A 17444-nucleotide genomic window follows, 5' to 3' on the forward strand; every position below is an offset into this window, starting at 1 on the left:
AGTTTCTGGTGAAAGACAAGCTCTGGGAAAAACAGAGACTTAAAGGTGCAGACTCTGACAAGATGGCTGAACATGGGCCATATGGCTTATTGTCCCCAACACAAAACAGACTTCAAACCAAAATTAGTCAAAAGATTGGGGAAGGAAAAATCCACCAAGATGATCTTTCAATTCTTAACATGTAGATGCCTCAAATGCAATGGTACCCATGTTTGTAAAAGAAACACTATTATAGCTTAAATCACATATTGACCTTTACACATTAATAGTAAGAGACTTCACCATTCCCTCTCACCAACAGACATATCATCCAGCCAAAACTAAACAGAAAGCAATGGAGCTAGCAGATGTTATAAACCAAATGAACCTAACAGATATCTACAGAACATTTCACCGAAACACAAAAGAATGTATCTTTTTCTCAGCACCTCACAGAACCTCCTCCAAATCTGACCACATACTGAGACAAGGCAAGCCTCAACAGATACAAGAAAATTGAAATAACTGCTTGTATCCTGTCAGACCACCACAGATTAAAGCTGGATTTCAACAGCGTAAACAACAGAAAGCCTACAAATTCATGGAAACTGAACAACTCTTTACTCAATGACTTCAGGGTCAAGGCAGAAATAAACAGGAAGTTATAGACTTCCTAGAACTTAATGAAAATAAAGGCACAACATACCCAAACTTATGGGACACAAGGTACCACGCCACCTCCAGTAGGGTCCATGTGACAATGCTGTTCCATGGACCTGAGGTGACGACCCCAAAAGGGAGAGTCCCCTGGAAAAGGCCATGGTGTTCTTTCCCTTGGAGTGTTGATAGCAATCTGCTTCTTGGTATTTATTCTTATTTGTTCTATTATTTTTCTCACTCATAGTCAAGGCAACAAGGTGACCAGGGACACGGTGCCAGGAGGTGAATTGGACAAAGTGCCAGCCTAGGAACCACGGAATGAGACACTTCCTCCAAATGCGCCTAATTTATTGTTAGACATCCTGAAAGTTCTTAAGAATAAGAAAACAATGGAGAACTTTTTACAGCAAAAAGAGGCGATTGAAAAATCCCCTCAATTAAATGAAGGTCTTTTACCAAAGGCGGAGCCAATTCAAGGAAAAGGTGACTTGGACAAGAATGAAAGTAAAAGCAGAATTTTAATTCCTACAATACAAAACTCCATGTGGCGTGGCATATGTATTGAAGGGCAGTCTCTGGTGTCCTCCTAGATATAGAAGACCCTATAGATTGGCTACTACACCTCATCCACCTCTCCCCTATACAGGAGTATGTGAGGGAGGGGATAGATGGATAGTCATTAATGGGAAAAAGATGTCAGACATTGACTAACAGCAAAAAGTTAATTTTACTGAGGACTGTCTCCGGCCCCTGGCTCACCCTGAGAATGTAATATCTGCCTGTGCCAAGTTAATGACTTAGAAACAATGACGTTATTACTATGTACTGTGTACTGTGTATTCTACATGCCTAATTGCTTCACTGACCCCCTTGAATCTACTCCATGGAAAAATGTAACCACAAAACATACCTTGTTTCAAAATGTGTATAAAAATCTAGACTGCTTGCTTGCAAAATACACTCAGATTCAAACTGCGTCTGTGTTTGTCTCTGTTTGTCACTGCCGAATCCTTGCCTACCAAGTCTTTGAGGACCCTTATCCCGAGGACCTCCATAACCCTTATCCCGAGGACCTCCATACCTGACTGGGGTGGTCCATGGCAACAAGGAAAGTGTTGGCAAGAGGAAAGTCCATAGCAATAAGAGCCTTCATGAAGAAAGTAATGAGATCTTGTACTAGTGGCTTAACTGCACACTTAAAAGCTCTAGATCAAAAAGAAGCAAATACATCTAAGAGGTCTAGAATGGCAAGAAATAATCAAACTGAGCACTGAAATAAAGAAAATAGGAACAAAGAGAACAATACAAAGAATCAATGAAACAAAGAGTTGGTTCTTTGAAAAAATCAACAAGTTAGACAGATAAACCCTTATCCAAGCTAACCAAAAAGCAGAGCAAGAATATCCAAATTAACAAAATCATCACACTGGTTTCAAGCTGTACTACAGAGCAATAGTAGTAAAAATACATGGTATTGATATAAAAACAGATATATGTTCAATGGAATTGAATCAAAGACTCAGACATAAGTCCACACACTTATGGACACCTGATTTTTGATAAAGAAGCCAGAAATACACACTGGGTATAAGATAGCATCTTCAACAAACGGTGCTAGTTTAACTGGATGTCTGCATATAGAAGAATGCAAATAGATTTATATTTATCACCCTGCACAAAACTCAAGCCCAAGCAGATCAAAGATCTTAACATAAAACCAGACACACTGAACATGATAGAACAGGAGACAACTTTCTGAACTGAACACCAATAGTGTGAGCACTAAGATCAACAATTAATAAATGGGACATCATGAAACTGAAGAGTTTCTGTAAGGCAAAGTACCCTACCAATATGACAAAACTGCAGCCTACAGAATGGGAAAATATTTTCCACCAACTCCACATCTGCTATAATTTTCAAAATAAAGAGCTCAACAAATTAGACATCGACAAACCAAATAATCAAATTTAAAAATGGAGAGCTGCCAGGTGGTGGTGGAGCACATCTTTAATCCTAGCACTCAGAGGCAGAGGCAGGTGGATCTCTGTGAGTTTGAGACCAGCCTAGTTGACAGAGTGAGTACTTGGACAGCCTGGATTACACAGAGACACTTTATCTTGAAAAAAAAAAAAACCAATAAAATCCAAGAAACCACCACCAACAAAATAACTTAAAACCCAAACTGATCTAAACAGAAAATTCTTAATAGAGGAATCTCAGATGGCTGAGGAACACTTAAAAGAAGTGTTAAATACCCTTAGCCATTAATTTAAATCAAATTTGAATTTCAAATAAAATTAAAAAATAAAAACTACTTTGAAATTCCATCTTTCAATTGTCAGAATGACTAGGATCAAGAACATAAGGAACAGCACATGCTAGTGAGAGTGTGGTGCAAGGGGGACACTCCTTCATTGCTGGGGGTAGTGCAAACTTGTACAACCACTATGCAAATCAATATGGAGATTCCTCAAAACTTGAGAACTTATATACCCCAAGACTCAGCTGTATCACTTTTGGTCATATACCCAAAGGATGCTCTCTCCCACAACAAAGACACTTGCTCACCTATGTTCATAGGAGCTTTATTCATAATAGCCAGAAACTGGAAACAATCTAGAAGCCCCTCAAACAATGGATAAAGAGAATGTGATACTTCTACACAATGGAGTATTACTTAGTAGTTAAAAATGACATTATGATGGAATCAGAAAAAAATCATCCTTAGTGAGGCAACCCAGATCCAGAAAGACAAACATGGTATGTACTCACTCCTAAGCAGAAATTAGCTGTTAAGTAAATGGTAATTGTGATGCAATCCACAGACCCAGAGAGGCTAAATGACAAGGAGGGCAATGAGGGAGGCCCATGGATCTCCCTAGAAAGAGAAAAGAGAATAGATTCTGTTTGTGGACTGGACAAGGGTGGGAAAGGGAACAGGAGGGATCAGGTGGGTGGGTACGGATGGAGGGAGAGAGTAGAGGAACTATGACTGGAATTGGAGGACATTTGGGGGATAATGTGGAAACCTAGTGGAGTAGAAAATTCCAGGACTTTATGAGGATGACCCTAGTGAGGACTGTTAATAATTTAGGATTTGGAACCTGAAAAGGTCATCTTCTTGCAAGATGTGGTGTGTCAACGGAGATGCATAACTCTGGTCTAATTTCAGGCCCATGCCAGGAAAGGGAGCCTCTGCCAAACACTGCCTTGGTGACTAGGAACTAGAAGCTAAATTGCCCAGAGACCTAGGATAGGAGGAAAAATCAACAAAATGATTCCTAATGATATTCTACTATAGTCATAGGTTGGTGCCTAGCCCAGTTGTCACCAAGGAGGCTTCCTCCAGCAGCTGATGGGAAGCAGATGCAGAGACCCACACTTTAACATTAGGTGGAGAGAGCCCAGATTGAAGATCCTCACTGGATCCCTCTTCTTGGTTCTCAGAAAACCTGTGGAAGAGGGAAATGGAGGATTCTGGGAGCTAGAGAGGTGAAGGACACCAGGAGAACTCAGACCACAGAATCAGGGGCTCACAGAGACTGGAGGGGAAGTCATGTGTCTGCTCTAGGTCTTCTGCGTATATGTAATGGTTGTTAGCTTTTTTTTTTTTTTTTTTTCTGCAGGACTCCTAACAGTGGGATTGCTTTTTTGCCTGTTCTTGGGACTCTTCTCCTCCCACTGGGTTGCCTTGCTCAACTTTGATATGAGAGTTTGTGTCTAGTCTTATTTTATTGTGTTATGCCGTGTTTGGCTGATATCCCTGGGAGGCCTGTTCTTTTCTGAAGGAAACTGAGGAGAAGTAGATTGGGATAGGGGTTGGGGTAGGGGTCAGGGTAGGGGTAGGGAGAGGGGTAGGGGTCGGGGTAGGGGCAGGGGTAGGGGTCGGGGCAGGGGCAGGGGTAGGGGCAGGGGATGCAGAGAAGACTGGAAGAAACAGAGGGAGGGATAACTAGCTGGGATATGTTATACAAGAGAAAAGTAAGTAAAAAAAAAAGTCAAACTAACAATCAAAGGAAAAAAAAAAAAAAAAGGGAAAAAAGAACTAACTTCATTGACAAAAAGGTTCATCACACAAAGTACAAAAGAACTTAGACAAAATAGGTAGAAACTATTAGCCAGAAAATCCAGCAGCCTTCCACAAATCCAAAGAGCTTTGTGTTTCTGATGAACTGAATCTAGGCAATTTTTCCACCCATTCAAAATTAAGTGAACCCCAGTCCAGTTTCAGGGCAAATTGTGGTATGATATCATCACTGAGACTGAGAATGGCTTTGAAGGCAGAATACTTGCACTCAAAGAGGTGCGTGCATGCGTGTGTGTGCGTGTGTGTGTGTGTGTGTGTGTGTGTGTGCATGTGTGTGTAACAGAGCTAGAACGCAAATAAAAATAAAGTGAAAACTTTGGTTTCTGTTGTCTAGAAGGGGATTAGTTATTGATAAAATGATGGTAGAACAGGCGAAATGGCTGCACACCACTCCTCAAGGGATGTTTTCCAGAGCACTTGCAAAAATCCCTATAGATTCACATTGGGTATAGACACCCACAGAGATCTAAGTCATCTTCATAAATACGTTGCAAGCTAGTCTCAGGGAAGACAGAAGCCAAAATAATTCATAACTGGAGCACCAGGATCGACACAGGTAGGGAAAGGCATGTTTTGTTATGTCTTTTATGTAGGCAAATTGTATACAAGATACTTTATGTGTATTTTGAACATCAAATCCTCAGAGAATTCTAAGAGGGATTACGATTAGGACAGAGAGAAGAGTGTAGAAAGTCATGCTACATGAAATGCTATGGCGTATGCTATGATGGAACGCTAAGGGGGAAATAGGAAGTAAAACATACCTGCTTTCACTAGGAATAAAAGACGCATACAGAAGGAGAGAATATAGAGCATGGGGACGTTGAAATAAAGATAAGATCGAGGAATAGACAGATTTAAATAGAGAGATGGGATAAAGAGGGATAAGAATTCTTAAGTAAAATTGTGAAAAGGGAAAGATGCAGAATGAGGACAGGACCGACACAGGACAGGACAGGGTAAAGGCAATAAAAGAGAGGGGAAAAGAAGAACCAGCTATTTGCATACAGAAGTGATTCAGCTGACCCTGAAGGTTTCATCAAAGTTACTTAAGACTCTTGAAGAACTTCCCAAGCAAACAGGCTCAGGGGATGCTGGCTTGATCATTATGGAGAGTGATTGCCTAGAGGGAGGGACCAACAGGCCCTCTCAAGCGAAGGGCTGTTATGTAGCATGTGAAGCCTCTCCAAGCTCCATGCTCAAAACACAGCCAGAGCACTAGACAGACACCATAAAGTGCTTGCTTAGAGCCGACCATTTACTTGGAGAAAAGCCTGGATTCTGATTACAAGGCAGAATGGTTTTGCAAGGGGACATGGATTCTACCTTTCAAGGATCCCAAGAGATCAGAATCTGAAAAAAAAAATCTTGCTTGTAATCATGAATCCCATGTAGCAATTAGGCATCTCCCAATAGAAATGGAGCAGGCGGAGCAAGTTTATGGCCCTGACACCTTCTGCACTGGCTCACAGCTCTTGAGATTGTATCCCTCTCGTTTTCTCTTTCTCAAATATATGTGTGAGCAAACTCCATTACTACTAACCTCATAAATGTCCCATTTATTTTCTGTGGCCTGAGAAGGTATTTTCCCTTGGTTGATAATTATCAACCCATAGGAAGAAGATAGGGGAGGCATTTGAAGGTTTTCAAGAATCATTGGAAAAGCCTGATATTTAATAATTTTAATCCATTTGTTATTTTTTCCTTCACCACACCAAACATATGAAAATGCTTATATATTTTTCACTTATGCTCTATGAAGTGATGAATAATGAAATATTTTTCATCTACTGTGTTTAATTTAGTAGTTCAGAAATGTGTAAGTATATGCAATATTTAATTAGTTACATTCATTTATAAGAAAACAGGATTCCAGCATGTGAAAACAGCATACCAACGAGTTTTAAGCTCCTGCTAACACTTGGAAAAGGGTTGCTTGGTACAGGTAGATTGGCTAGGCAAAGAGAAACAGATGTGGACAGACACCACAAGGAAGTTGGAAAAGTCATTATCTAGAAACTTTGTATCAGGAAGTATCTCAGTAAGATCCAGGAACTAAAAATTTGGCTGGATTGAAGGGACCAAACAAAAGAGACACTGGTGTAAATTGCTAGAGAGACAGAGGTTGGTTGGTAGCTGGTTACATAGGCAGGCACATTGAGACTTTGATAGTGGAACTCAGGACTCTCTTCTACCCACATCACCCACTCTTACAGGAAATCTTGTTTATGATTAATAAATCAGATTTCTAGAAAAATAGTTTTTAACTTCAGAACGAAAAAAATATACCGAGAGAGGTTTAGATGCAGGGGAAAATGGCATAGGGAGTCTGACAGAAGAGATCCACAGTATTTATTAGCTATAAGAATAGAAAGAAAGGAATTATGCCTGTAATCCCAGCATTTATCAGGGGGAGACAGGAGTATTACAAGTTCAAGATGAATCCCTTTGATCTTTGAGACTTTGTTTCAAACCTCCCCCTCCACCAAAAAAGTTGGGAGGAGACTTTTCATCTGTTTCAGAGGTAAATTTGGAGGTGAATTCAACGTTACTTGAATAAAGTTTCCCATATTGGCCCCCAGAATTCTGGTGTGCCAAGAGAATCAGAAAATAAAATTTGTATACACTTTTATGTATCTTATTCTCTTTTATTTGCTGCCTTAAAATTAGGTATATTTTGTATATTTTGACATCTATGTATCCAGTAATAGATCTATCATGAAATACAGTCCATTATGAACACAGTGGGTTAAGGGCACAGTAAAGCAACACACTCCAAGAGAAAGAAAGTCATTCCATGTCTCTAGGAAGCTGAAGTACAAAGTGGAACAGATGTTACCTAGGCACTATTTGTTAACCCAATTACTTTCTCTGTTGTATTTGTCTGTCCATAAAGCCATTTGCTTATCTCATATGAGACTATCTTTTCAATTTAGGAGCTACAAGCCAAGTGACAGAGACCAGCTCCATCCAGTGGTCAGATCACCAAGATGAACTCAAATGCTTCCCAAACCGATCACCATAGTTTCATTCTGACAGGCATCCCAGGGATGCCAGAAAAGAACCCATGGATGGCCTTTCCCCTGGGATTTCTCTACACACTAACCCTCCTGGGAAATGGCACCATCCTAGCAGTTGTCAAGGTAGAGCAGAGCCTCCATGAGCCTATGTACTACTTCCTCTGCATCTTGGCTCTGACCGATGTCAGTCTCTCCATGTCCACCTTGCCCACTATGCTCAGTGTCTTCTGGTTCAATGCCCTCGAGATTCCCTTTGATGCATGCATCACCCAGATGTTCTTTATTCATGGATTTGGAGTAGTAGAATCTGGAGTCTTAATGTCCATGGCCTTTGACAGATTTGTGGCGATCCGAGACCCTCTGCGTTATGCTTCCATCCTCACTCATGGCCTTATCGGAAAGATTGGACTAGTTGTCTTTGCCCGGGCAGTCTGTGTGGTCTTCCCTGTGCCCTTTCTTATAAAGCGGCTGCCCTTCTGTCATCCTAATGTCTTATCTCATTCATACTGTCTTCACCAAGATGCAATGAGGTTAGCCTGTGCCAGCACCCGTGTCAACAGCCTCTATGGCCTCATTGTCGTCATCCTCACATTGGGGCTCGATGCTCTCACCATTCTCTTCTCTTATGCGCTCATCCTGAAGACAGTGCTGGGCATTGCTTCCAGAGCTGAGAGGCTCAAAGCCCTCAACACCTGCCTCTCGCACATCTGTGCTGTGCTTCTCTTTTATATCCCACTTATCGGTGCCACCATGATCCACAGATTTGGGAAACATTTATCACCAGTTGTGCATATGCTCATGGCCAATATCTACCTTCTCCTTCCCCCTGTGCTGAACCCCATTGTCTACAGTGTGAAGACCAAGCAGATACGTAGACGGATCATCCAAGTGTTCCAAGGGAAAAAGAACATGGCCTAGTGGGTGGAGTCATGTATGTAGACAGTGGAAAAACCAACAGTTCACATTTAGCAGCTATGATGAAATCAGATTTTGCACATACAGTAAAATACAAGGTCAAGAAAGGATTTTACAGACAAAACACAGGTAATTCTTGTTCTGCTTTACATTTTGCAATGCATGCATTTGATATGTGGTATCATAAAGTCCAATTTAATTGAGTAACATCCTTTTTATTCCTTGAATGTAACCTAGACAAATTGATTAGATAGATAATATAAGCATCCATTCCTATATTGTTAAGAATTATTTTAATTGTGTAGTTTTCATTCAGTTGACTGTATTCGTAAAAGTAACCTCTATTAAATTTGTTTTATTTACTTATCAATTAAAATTGTTTTATTTACTTATCAATTAAGGAATAATCATACCAAGAAAGATCCAATAAGTCCTATAGTAATTCTGAAGAAATAGGCATGTAAAATACACTTTTATCCTGGAACTAGCCTCATAGAAAAAGCTAGCCAATTTCAAGAGGTCAGCCCAAACACCTATGAGCAAATGACCTCAAAGTAATAAAATTATATACATATATGTAATGATTATAATTAAAGAATAACAGGCTATGAATTTTGAAAGAAGTGGGAGGAACACAGGAGGAACAAGAGGAAGGAAAAGGAGAAGGCGATTGATGTAAATAAAATACTCATATATACAACTCTTCCAAAATAGATAAAATTAAAGATATTTTTATTTTTAAGTAGAGAAAAAAACTGTTATAGAATCAAATTACATTTCTCTATATCCAGGTGTCCATTGAATGAGATGTGTCTACGATGCAACTAAATCAGATACATGTTCAGTTCTTAATATATGCCTTCTTTTAGTGGCATCACTTCTTTTTATATTTAACATATTTTCTTTCACACACTTAGGGAAGTAATAATATCCTGCCTTTTCTCTCTTGACCCAATGAAAATGGACAATTTTTCATGCATACTGGATGATTCTTGGTCCTTGTATAAGGCAGCAAAAATTCTTATTAGACGTGTTTCTTTTATTGTCTGAGAATTTCATACGTGCATATAATATGTTTTAGAGGAAATATACACTTCAGTCTCTTATTAAAAACCTTCCCTACACCAATTATCAATTCCCCTCCCAATTTCATGTGCTCATTAAAAAAAAAAAAAACAACCACTGGATCCATTTAGTACTGCTAGTATGTAAATTGGTGTAGGGATATATACTGGAGCATGTGTATCCTATCTGAGGCTGCAGCCCTAAGAAAACTGACCCATCAGATTGGCAGAGTTCCTCAGCTGGGGAGAGAGGGAGTTCACGACTCCCTCTTCCATATATGGTTGGATATTGGCAAGCTTGGTCTTGTGTAGATCTTGTTCATGCAGCCATAGCAACTGTCACTCAGTTGTGTGCAATGGCCTTGTCATGTCTGGAAAACATTGTTTTGAAGTAGTCACTCACTACTTTGTGATCTTTTAGGTTTTCTGCTGCTTCTGAGGTGATCCATAAGTCTTGAGGGGAAGAGGAATGGTATATATGTCCCATTTAGGGCCAAACACTCCATAATCTCTTGTTCTCTGCACATTGACCAGTTGTGAGACTCTCCATTGACCACCATCTACTGCAAAAAGAAGCTTCTTTGATGAAGGCCGAGAGATGCACCAATCTATTATAAAAATAAACACGTAGGAAGCAATTTAACACTATTTCTATTTAGCAGAATAATATTAGGTTGTCCCTTAGAATTATGAACTATTCAACCAGTGGCTCTTAATCTATTTAATAATACTAGAAATATTTTTTTTTTGTGTGTGTGTGTGTGTGAGGCAGGCTTTAAATCCAGCTAGAAAGTCATTTGTTACTCCTCTAACATTTGTGCCACTATTGCACCAGTGGATCTATCTTGCCAGATCAATCATTATTGCAGCTTGCAGTGTTCATATCTGAGTCACATCTGATTACTGTTCCCCAAGAACAGTATGCACAGCACCTTACAATCCATGAAAGCTGGCTTCTATGGACAAAGCTTTTGGATCAGTACCAGCCTGAATTCTCTGGGTCCTATAATTCAAATATGTCGACTCTTCATCAATAAGGTCTTACTATCAAGCTCTGGAGGGTAATCAAGAATAGTGGCAATACTTTGTAATGTTTTGGATATTTGTGGAACTCCAACAACTCAAAAAGAGGTAAGCACTAGTTGGTGCTAAGCTTTTAGTTTGATAGCCTATGGTATCTGCTAATGGCATTGCTCCTTCAAGTTATTGTGAGGTAACTCCATTCAAAATATTTTTATATGTGTATGGGTATATATTTTGTCAAGTTTCTAAATTAGTAGGTGACTCTGGCTTTTTTTCAGGAGTCTTTAGTGTTAGTTGTTGTTTCTTAGCCCCTTCTTCTATTTTGCTTTCTCATCCCTCACCCTCTTAACGTATCCTACTCAATTATTACTTTTTCTCCTTTAATAGAATTTGTGACGTATCCCTCCACCCTTTGAAATCATTTTCATAGCCCATTACTTGTTCTCTGACAGCTGTGGGCATTCCAGTTTGAAACACACAAATTCAAAAGTTCAACACTAAGTTATTGTTTATGAAATACATGAAAGAGAACATGTGGCATTTATATTTCTGAGTCTGTGTTACCTCAGTCAGTATAATGCTTTCCAGTTCCATCTATTTACATGCAAATTTCATAATTTATTTTTCTTCATAGCTGAATGAATTTCCATAACCTATATGTATCACATTTTTGTTAGCCATTCATCAATTGGTGGATATCAAGGCTGTTCAACTTCCTGGTTACTGTGAATAGAGCAGCAGTGAACAGAGATACTAAGCAAATATCTCAACAGTATGAGTTAGAGTTATTTGGGCATATGTATAGCTTATCATACAGAAGATCTATGTATAGCTTTTTTGAGGATCCTCCAGACTAATATCCATAGTAGTGCTTCCAGTCTGTAATTCTATTTTCCTCATATCCAAGAGATCATTTAAAAAAATTCTTAGCCATTTCCATTAGAGTATGATAAAAATTCAAAGCAGTCTCCCACACTCCCCTCAACCCCCACCCTCAGTTTTTTGAGAAAGGGCTTCACCTTGAAATTGCTCTGCAGGTCAGGCGAGCCTGAACTCATAAAGATTCGCCTGCCTCTGCCTCCCAATTTCTGGGATTAAATGTGTGTGTCACCATTGCCCGTTTCAAAGTAGTTTTATTCTGCAGTTCTCTGATGACTAAGGACATTGTACTTGTAGAACTCAGGAAATGCAAAGCAACCATTGGTGGGGAGGAGGAAGAAGCATTTGAACATAAGCTAACAAACAACTTAGCCATTTCTATATCTTCTTTTGAGAATTGTTTTCTTCCATGCTTCATCTTTTGTTTGAGCTGTTTGTTTTCTTTGTGGTTCTGTAGACTGCTTCTTCACTCAACTGATGGTGTCCTTGAAGTACTGAAGTTTTTAGTTTTGTGATGTTCCATTTGTCAATTGTTGTTGGTCTTAATTTCTGCACTACTGGAGCCCTATTCAGGAAATTATTACATGCGCTCATGTTTTAAAAAATATATGTGTTCTCTACCTTACCTTGTCCTCTAATGGATTCAGGGCATCAGGATTTATACTGGAGTCCTTGATCCATTGGAATTGAGTTTTTAAAAATATATTTTATTAATTTATTTATATTACATCTCAGTTGTTACCCCATCCCTTGTATCCTCCCATTCCTCCATTCCTCCCATTTTCCCCTTACTCCCCTCCCCTATGACTGTGACTGAGGGGGACCTCCTCCCCCTGTATATGCTCATAGTGGAATTGAGTTTTATACAAAGTGAGAGATAGCTTCATTCCTTTATATGCTGCTATCAAGTTGGATTGACATCATTAATCTTTTCTCCTATATATACTTTGGGCCTCTTTGTCAAACCACCACCACCATCACCACCACCACCACCACCACCACCACCACAACAACAACAACAACAGCCACTACCAACAACAACCAGGTGGGTGTAGGACTGTGGGCTCATGTCTGGATCCTCAGTTCTATCCCACTGATCAATGTGTCTGTTTTTGTGCCAGTGCCACGCTATGTTTGATCACCACGACTTGTGTAACTGGAAATCAGGGACAGAGATGCTTCCAGCAGTGCTTTTAGTGTTTAGGATTGTTTTGGCTGTCTTGTTCGTTTTGTGTTTCCAGATGAATTTTAAGGTTATGTTTTCACTTTTTGTGAATAATAGCATTGGAATGTCATTGAATATATAGATTGCTTTTGATAGGCTGGCTGTCTTCACACAGAGGGACAAGGAGTTAGGAAGCTGCTGTGGTAGGCAGACAGATTGGGAGAGGGAGCGTGACTAGGTAATAAAGGCAGTGAACTTCCAACGTGGCCATCTTCTTCCTTACCCTCTAGACCTGAGACAAAAGCCTGGCAGTTTAAAATAAAGGCCTGGTAGGCTCTTGTCTCTGAACAGCAAGACCCCTGCTGGTGGACTGGGTTAGTAAGTTCAAGGCAGGGTCAAGGCATGTTACACAACAGCTGTGGGCCAATCAACCATCCTAATTTTCTTCTAATTAACCAACCAGAAATTAGGAGAGTAAAACTCTTCAAAGACTTACCAAACAAACAAACAAACAAACAACAACAACAACAACAACAAAACAATCAAGAAAACAAACAGAGCTCTTGAAAAGAGACTGGAGTTTGGCTTTCCAAATCCGCTATGTGAAGAGTCTTCATCTCGGTGTGTCGGCTGGATGTGTGTTTCCTCAACCTCAATAAACACCTTCACTTGCTGATTCTATCTGCTCCTGTTTATGGTGTTTATGATTTCTTCATTGCTGCCTGTTGCGCTCAAGGTTTTTCTACCTTTTAAATCTTTAATTGGTGGGGGAAATGAACCCAATCAAAATCCCAGGCTGTATCAACAGTACTAATCCTAAGAATCTATAAGCATTGGACGACTCTCCATCTTCTGATATCAAAACCATCAGCCACTATCTTATTTTTCACACATTTACCCAACTGTCCATGCTAGGCAAGTGCTCTACCACTGAGCTATGTGCACAGACCCTCACATAATACTTTGTTTTTGAAGTAGGATCTCACTGTGTAGCTCTGGATAGCTTGAAACCCAGTAGATAGACAAGACTAGTCTTGAACTCAGAGATCCTTGTCTACTCAAAGAGAAATTTAGAACAGAATGTCATGTGAAATACTTAATGGGTAGAGGCCATCATGAATCTCCAGAAGAAACTGAGTAACACTGAAGTGAATTTTTGAGATCAGTTATACTGTTAGTCTGAACAGTGAGATGCACTGATGACTAGACTCTAACTTTGGAGTCTCTGATTTCCTAGCTCTACGACTTCTGTTGCATATTATCTATAACATATAGACATCACGATGGTAACAAAACGAAAGGGTTGAGAATGGAATGAGAAAACACTGCGAAAAAAAAAAACCTCTCTGGGTGCCTGGCACATACAGGCTTTCCGTCAAACCCTTTGTTTTCTTTGAAGATGAACTCTATTTTATCAGACTGGTGTATAGGTACCTTCTGAGACCTGAAGAAACAAAGCCTGCTAATTCACTAGGAATCTGACCTATCCTGCAGTCTGGGAAGATCCAGATGAAACCTAAAGAAAAGCTAGTACTCCAGAGGATTTATAATGTTTAGTCCTGGGCAGAGCCCAAGGGAACCTAGGTGCCCAGGGAAAAGGCTAGGTGATAGACTAGTGAGAGGAGGGATCCCAGTGGGAGGTCTTTGAAAAGGACAATTCTGATCTCTATTCTCCATTGTTTTCTTCGGTCTCCTGTGATACTCTGCTTCTGAGAAGGGCCTTGAATAAATCTCATTTCTTTTGGGCAAAAGAAATATGTATCATCATGCATAGATAATTAGAGAAAGTTAAGTAAACAAAACTCTGGCATGTAGGTAACTGAAACAGGAAGTTGGGCTGATGCACCCTGGAAAGAAAAATCACCATTCTCTGCAATACTGTACAGGTTGTCCAGGTTTGGAAGTTACTGCCAACACGAAATGCTTCTACTGGGGGTGATGAATGATTGGAGGAGGTGAGAGAGTGAACAAGAATAGAAAACTACTTGTGTTTAAAGCAGAAAGAAGCTCAACTTTGAAGAAATGGGCAGACAGTTTTTAAGACAGAGAGGAGCTATGAGAAAAGACTATGCAATATAGACTGAGCATCAGTGGGTTTGGGTTGTGGGGAGAAGCACTGGGGCAGGCACACAAGATTATCAGCACTTTCACCTTCAATGCAATATAAAAACTAAAAAATTAAGGAGACAGTTACTGATGCTGAAAGGGCCACAAGGGTGGCAGCAGATTTTGGATTGAGGCCAATGTTGATCTTTACAAGAATAGTATACTTTATAGTAGTTTGAGTGAGATAAAAATTTTAGAGAAAAATGACCAAGTCAAACTTTCATTCTTGGAAAAGGCGTTTACACATGCAACTCTCTTCAAGTCATGAATATTAGGAAATGGAAATAATTTTAGAAGATCATAGAAAAATGTGATGAGGTGAGGTTGTCTGGGCTGGAGAGAGGAACTTGGCAGTGCATATTCAGACCAGGCCATTGGCAAAAAGGTAGATTTCTACCAGCCAGCCAGGTAGGAAGGTCTTGGGGTCAAGGATGAATGGTGCAGTGGGAACTGTGGACTTCTGGGGTTCTCCTCAAAACTATAGGTAGTGATGCTGGACCTCGCATTTGTGGCACCTGAGGCAGACACAGCAGCTTAGTGTCATTTCCACTTTTCAGCCACTGTTCTGTTTTGACTGCTTTCGTCTGCTCTCATCTGTTCTTTTACTGAGGTTGTCTCACTCCTGTGGCTATACACACAGCAAGGTTCCTATGGGCCTATCATATCCTTCAGTCTCTGTTGTTAAATGGCTTTTCCCTGACTTCGTGGTTTGTCTGTTTCAAAGTTTCATAATTTTCATTGAGATCTCACACATTTGGTTTTGCAGATAATCCCTGAAGATTTTGTTCAAAGTGGCTGCAGGCACGTGGGTGTCAGGCCAGTTAGTGTTTAACTGTCTAGGACTGACACTGAAGTGGCAAGTGTCTGTCATACAGTTAGGATGGAGAACCAGGTAAGTGTTTTTCTAATGTTTAGATAAAGGAGAAAATGTCTTCTGTAGTGGTATGGAATTCCGAGTACAGATGCCCACTGGTCTGATCTATATAGTTATTCAGGGAGGAACCAGACACGCAGAAGAGAAATTAAAGAGGGGATAACTGAGTAAGAATGTAGAACTTTATCTTGAAACCCTTCCTTGATTAGAGGTCATGGGAATTAGTGGCTAGTCAGCTTAGTCTCATACCTTGTGAGTTCCTAGATTTTAGTTGTCTATTATTAAGTGAACACAAAGGCACGCAACTGAGGCCGTCACCTACTAGGCTGAGGCTTTAGCGATGCAATATTTAGATAAGAGATTTGACAGAGGGAGTTCAGTAGACTTAATATAGTCTTGTCCATATTTGGGATCTCAAGTCTAGTTCTGGGCTAAGCTGACTGTCAATTTCCCTTGGGTGTGTAATACTGTTGAGAGTAATAGACTGAATAGTGAAAAGTATCAATTTAATCACCAGGAAGATTCTTATCAAACCCACTTCCTAACCATCCTCTTATATTTGGAAGAATTTTTATACAACTTCTTATACTTTGCTATCATAGATGAGTTGTTAAGTACATGGACAAGTACCCTTTCCACTGAAGTGATAGTGAAAACACTCAAACAGCGTTTCCCAAACAGAGAGCAAATTACAGATTAAACCCTCTGTGTGTGTGTGTGTGTGTGTGTGTGTGTGTGTGTGTGTGTGTGTGTGTCCCTGGGAGAGATATCTTCCAGTGGCAGATCAAAAGGTGACAGGAGAAAACTTTCAGGCAGGTGCATACTTAAAAAAAAAAAAAAAAGGTCTCTGAGTCACACCATTTGAGTTTGTTATTTAGAGAAATTTATAGCTTTAACCCATGCAAAGTAATTAAAATTAGTTATACTTTATTGAGCACCAATGCACTGAGCATGCCTCTAAACACTGAACATCTTTGAATATAGAGACATCCCCAGTGGTAGCCCATTGGAGGCCAAGGAGGGAATCTTCAGGTGTACTCATTTAAGGATTATAGTGAGAGTAATCTGGACATGTTGGCTCACGCAGGATAAGCAATGTTGTTTCTTACTTTCTATACTTTATTGGACACCTATTGCTTAAACCAGCATAAGTACTTTGCCTAGCCTTTCATTTAAGTTCAAATACCTCTTTGATATGGGGGTGATCATTTCTATCCCTCCAATGTGCAAATTAAGGGTTGGAAGGTTTACGTGATTTGATCAAGGCAAATAGCTAGCAAGTGACAAACTAGGTTTTTCACTCTGAACAATTAGATTTTAAGCCACTGCTATTAGCCACTTGTTTTTTTCTGTCTCTAAATGGCATATCTCTAATAACATACTTCGCATGAGACAATAGAAGGTTTTTTTGTTTTGTTTTGTTTTTTTTTTGGTGCTGTGCTCTAGGAGAAATTCAGGATTTCTAGATGACCCAGCAAAATTTCCAGGTCTGAATGATACCACGAGATCAAAGGGGCCTTGTGTGATGTGTTCTCAGAATACTGTGGGTCTGTACACACATGCAAGTACCACATAAAATCACAGAAAATGAGCAACTTAAAGGGAAAGCAAGCAAAGGGTTATAATACAGGAATGTGACGGAAGTGCAGATTCTTTGTTTTAGGACATC

General features: G+C 39.8%; 1 protein-coding gene across 1 annotated transcript; it reads left to right on the top strand.

The window, feature by feature from the left end:
- The first annotated feature begins 7669 nt into the window (after positions 1 to 7669).
- On the top strand, positions 7670 to 8667 carry LOC127192158 (olfactory receptor 51H1-like). Its single transcript, XM_051149479.1, has one exon. It carries the CDS (start codon positions 7720 to 7722, stop codon positions 8665 to 8667), a length of 948 nt encoding a protein of 315 aa, XP_051005436.1. The 5' UTR covers positions 7670 to 7719.
- The last annotated feature ends 8777 nt before the right edge of the window (positions 8668 to 17444 follow it).

This window comes from Acomys russatus, chromosome 7 (genome assembly GCF_903995435.1).
Source record: "Acomys russatus chromosome 7, mAcoRus1.1, whole genome shotgun sequence".
NCBI lineage: Eukaryota > Metazoa > Chordata > Mammalia > Rodentia > Muridae > Acomys > Acomys russatus.

Bases quoted from the DNA above. Each gene is read 5' to 3' on its own strand.
- LOC127192158 (XM_051149479.1), top strand. From the start codon at position 7,720: ATGAACTCAAATGCTTCCCAAACCGATCACCATAGTTTCATTCTGACA.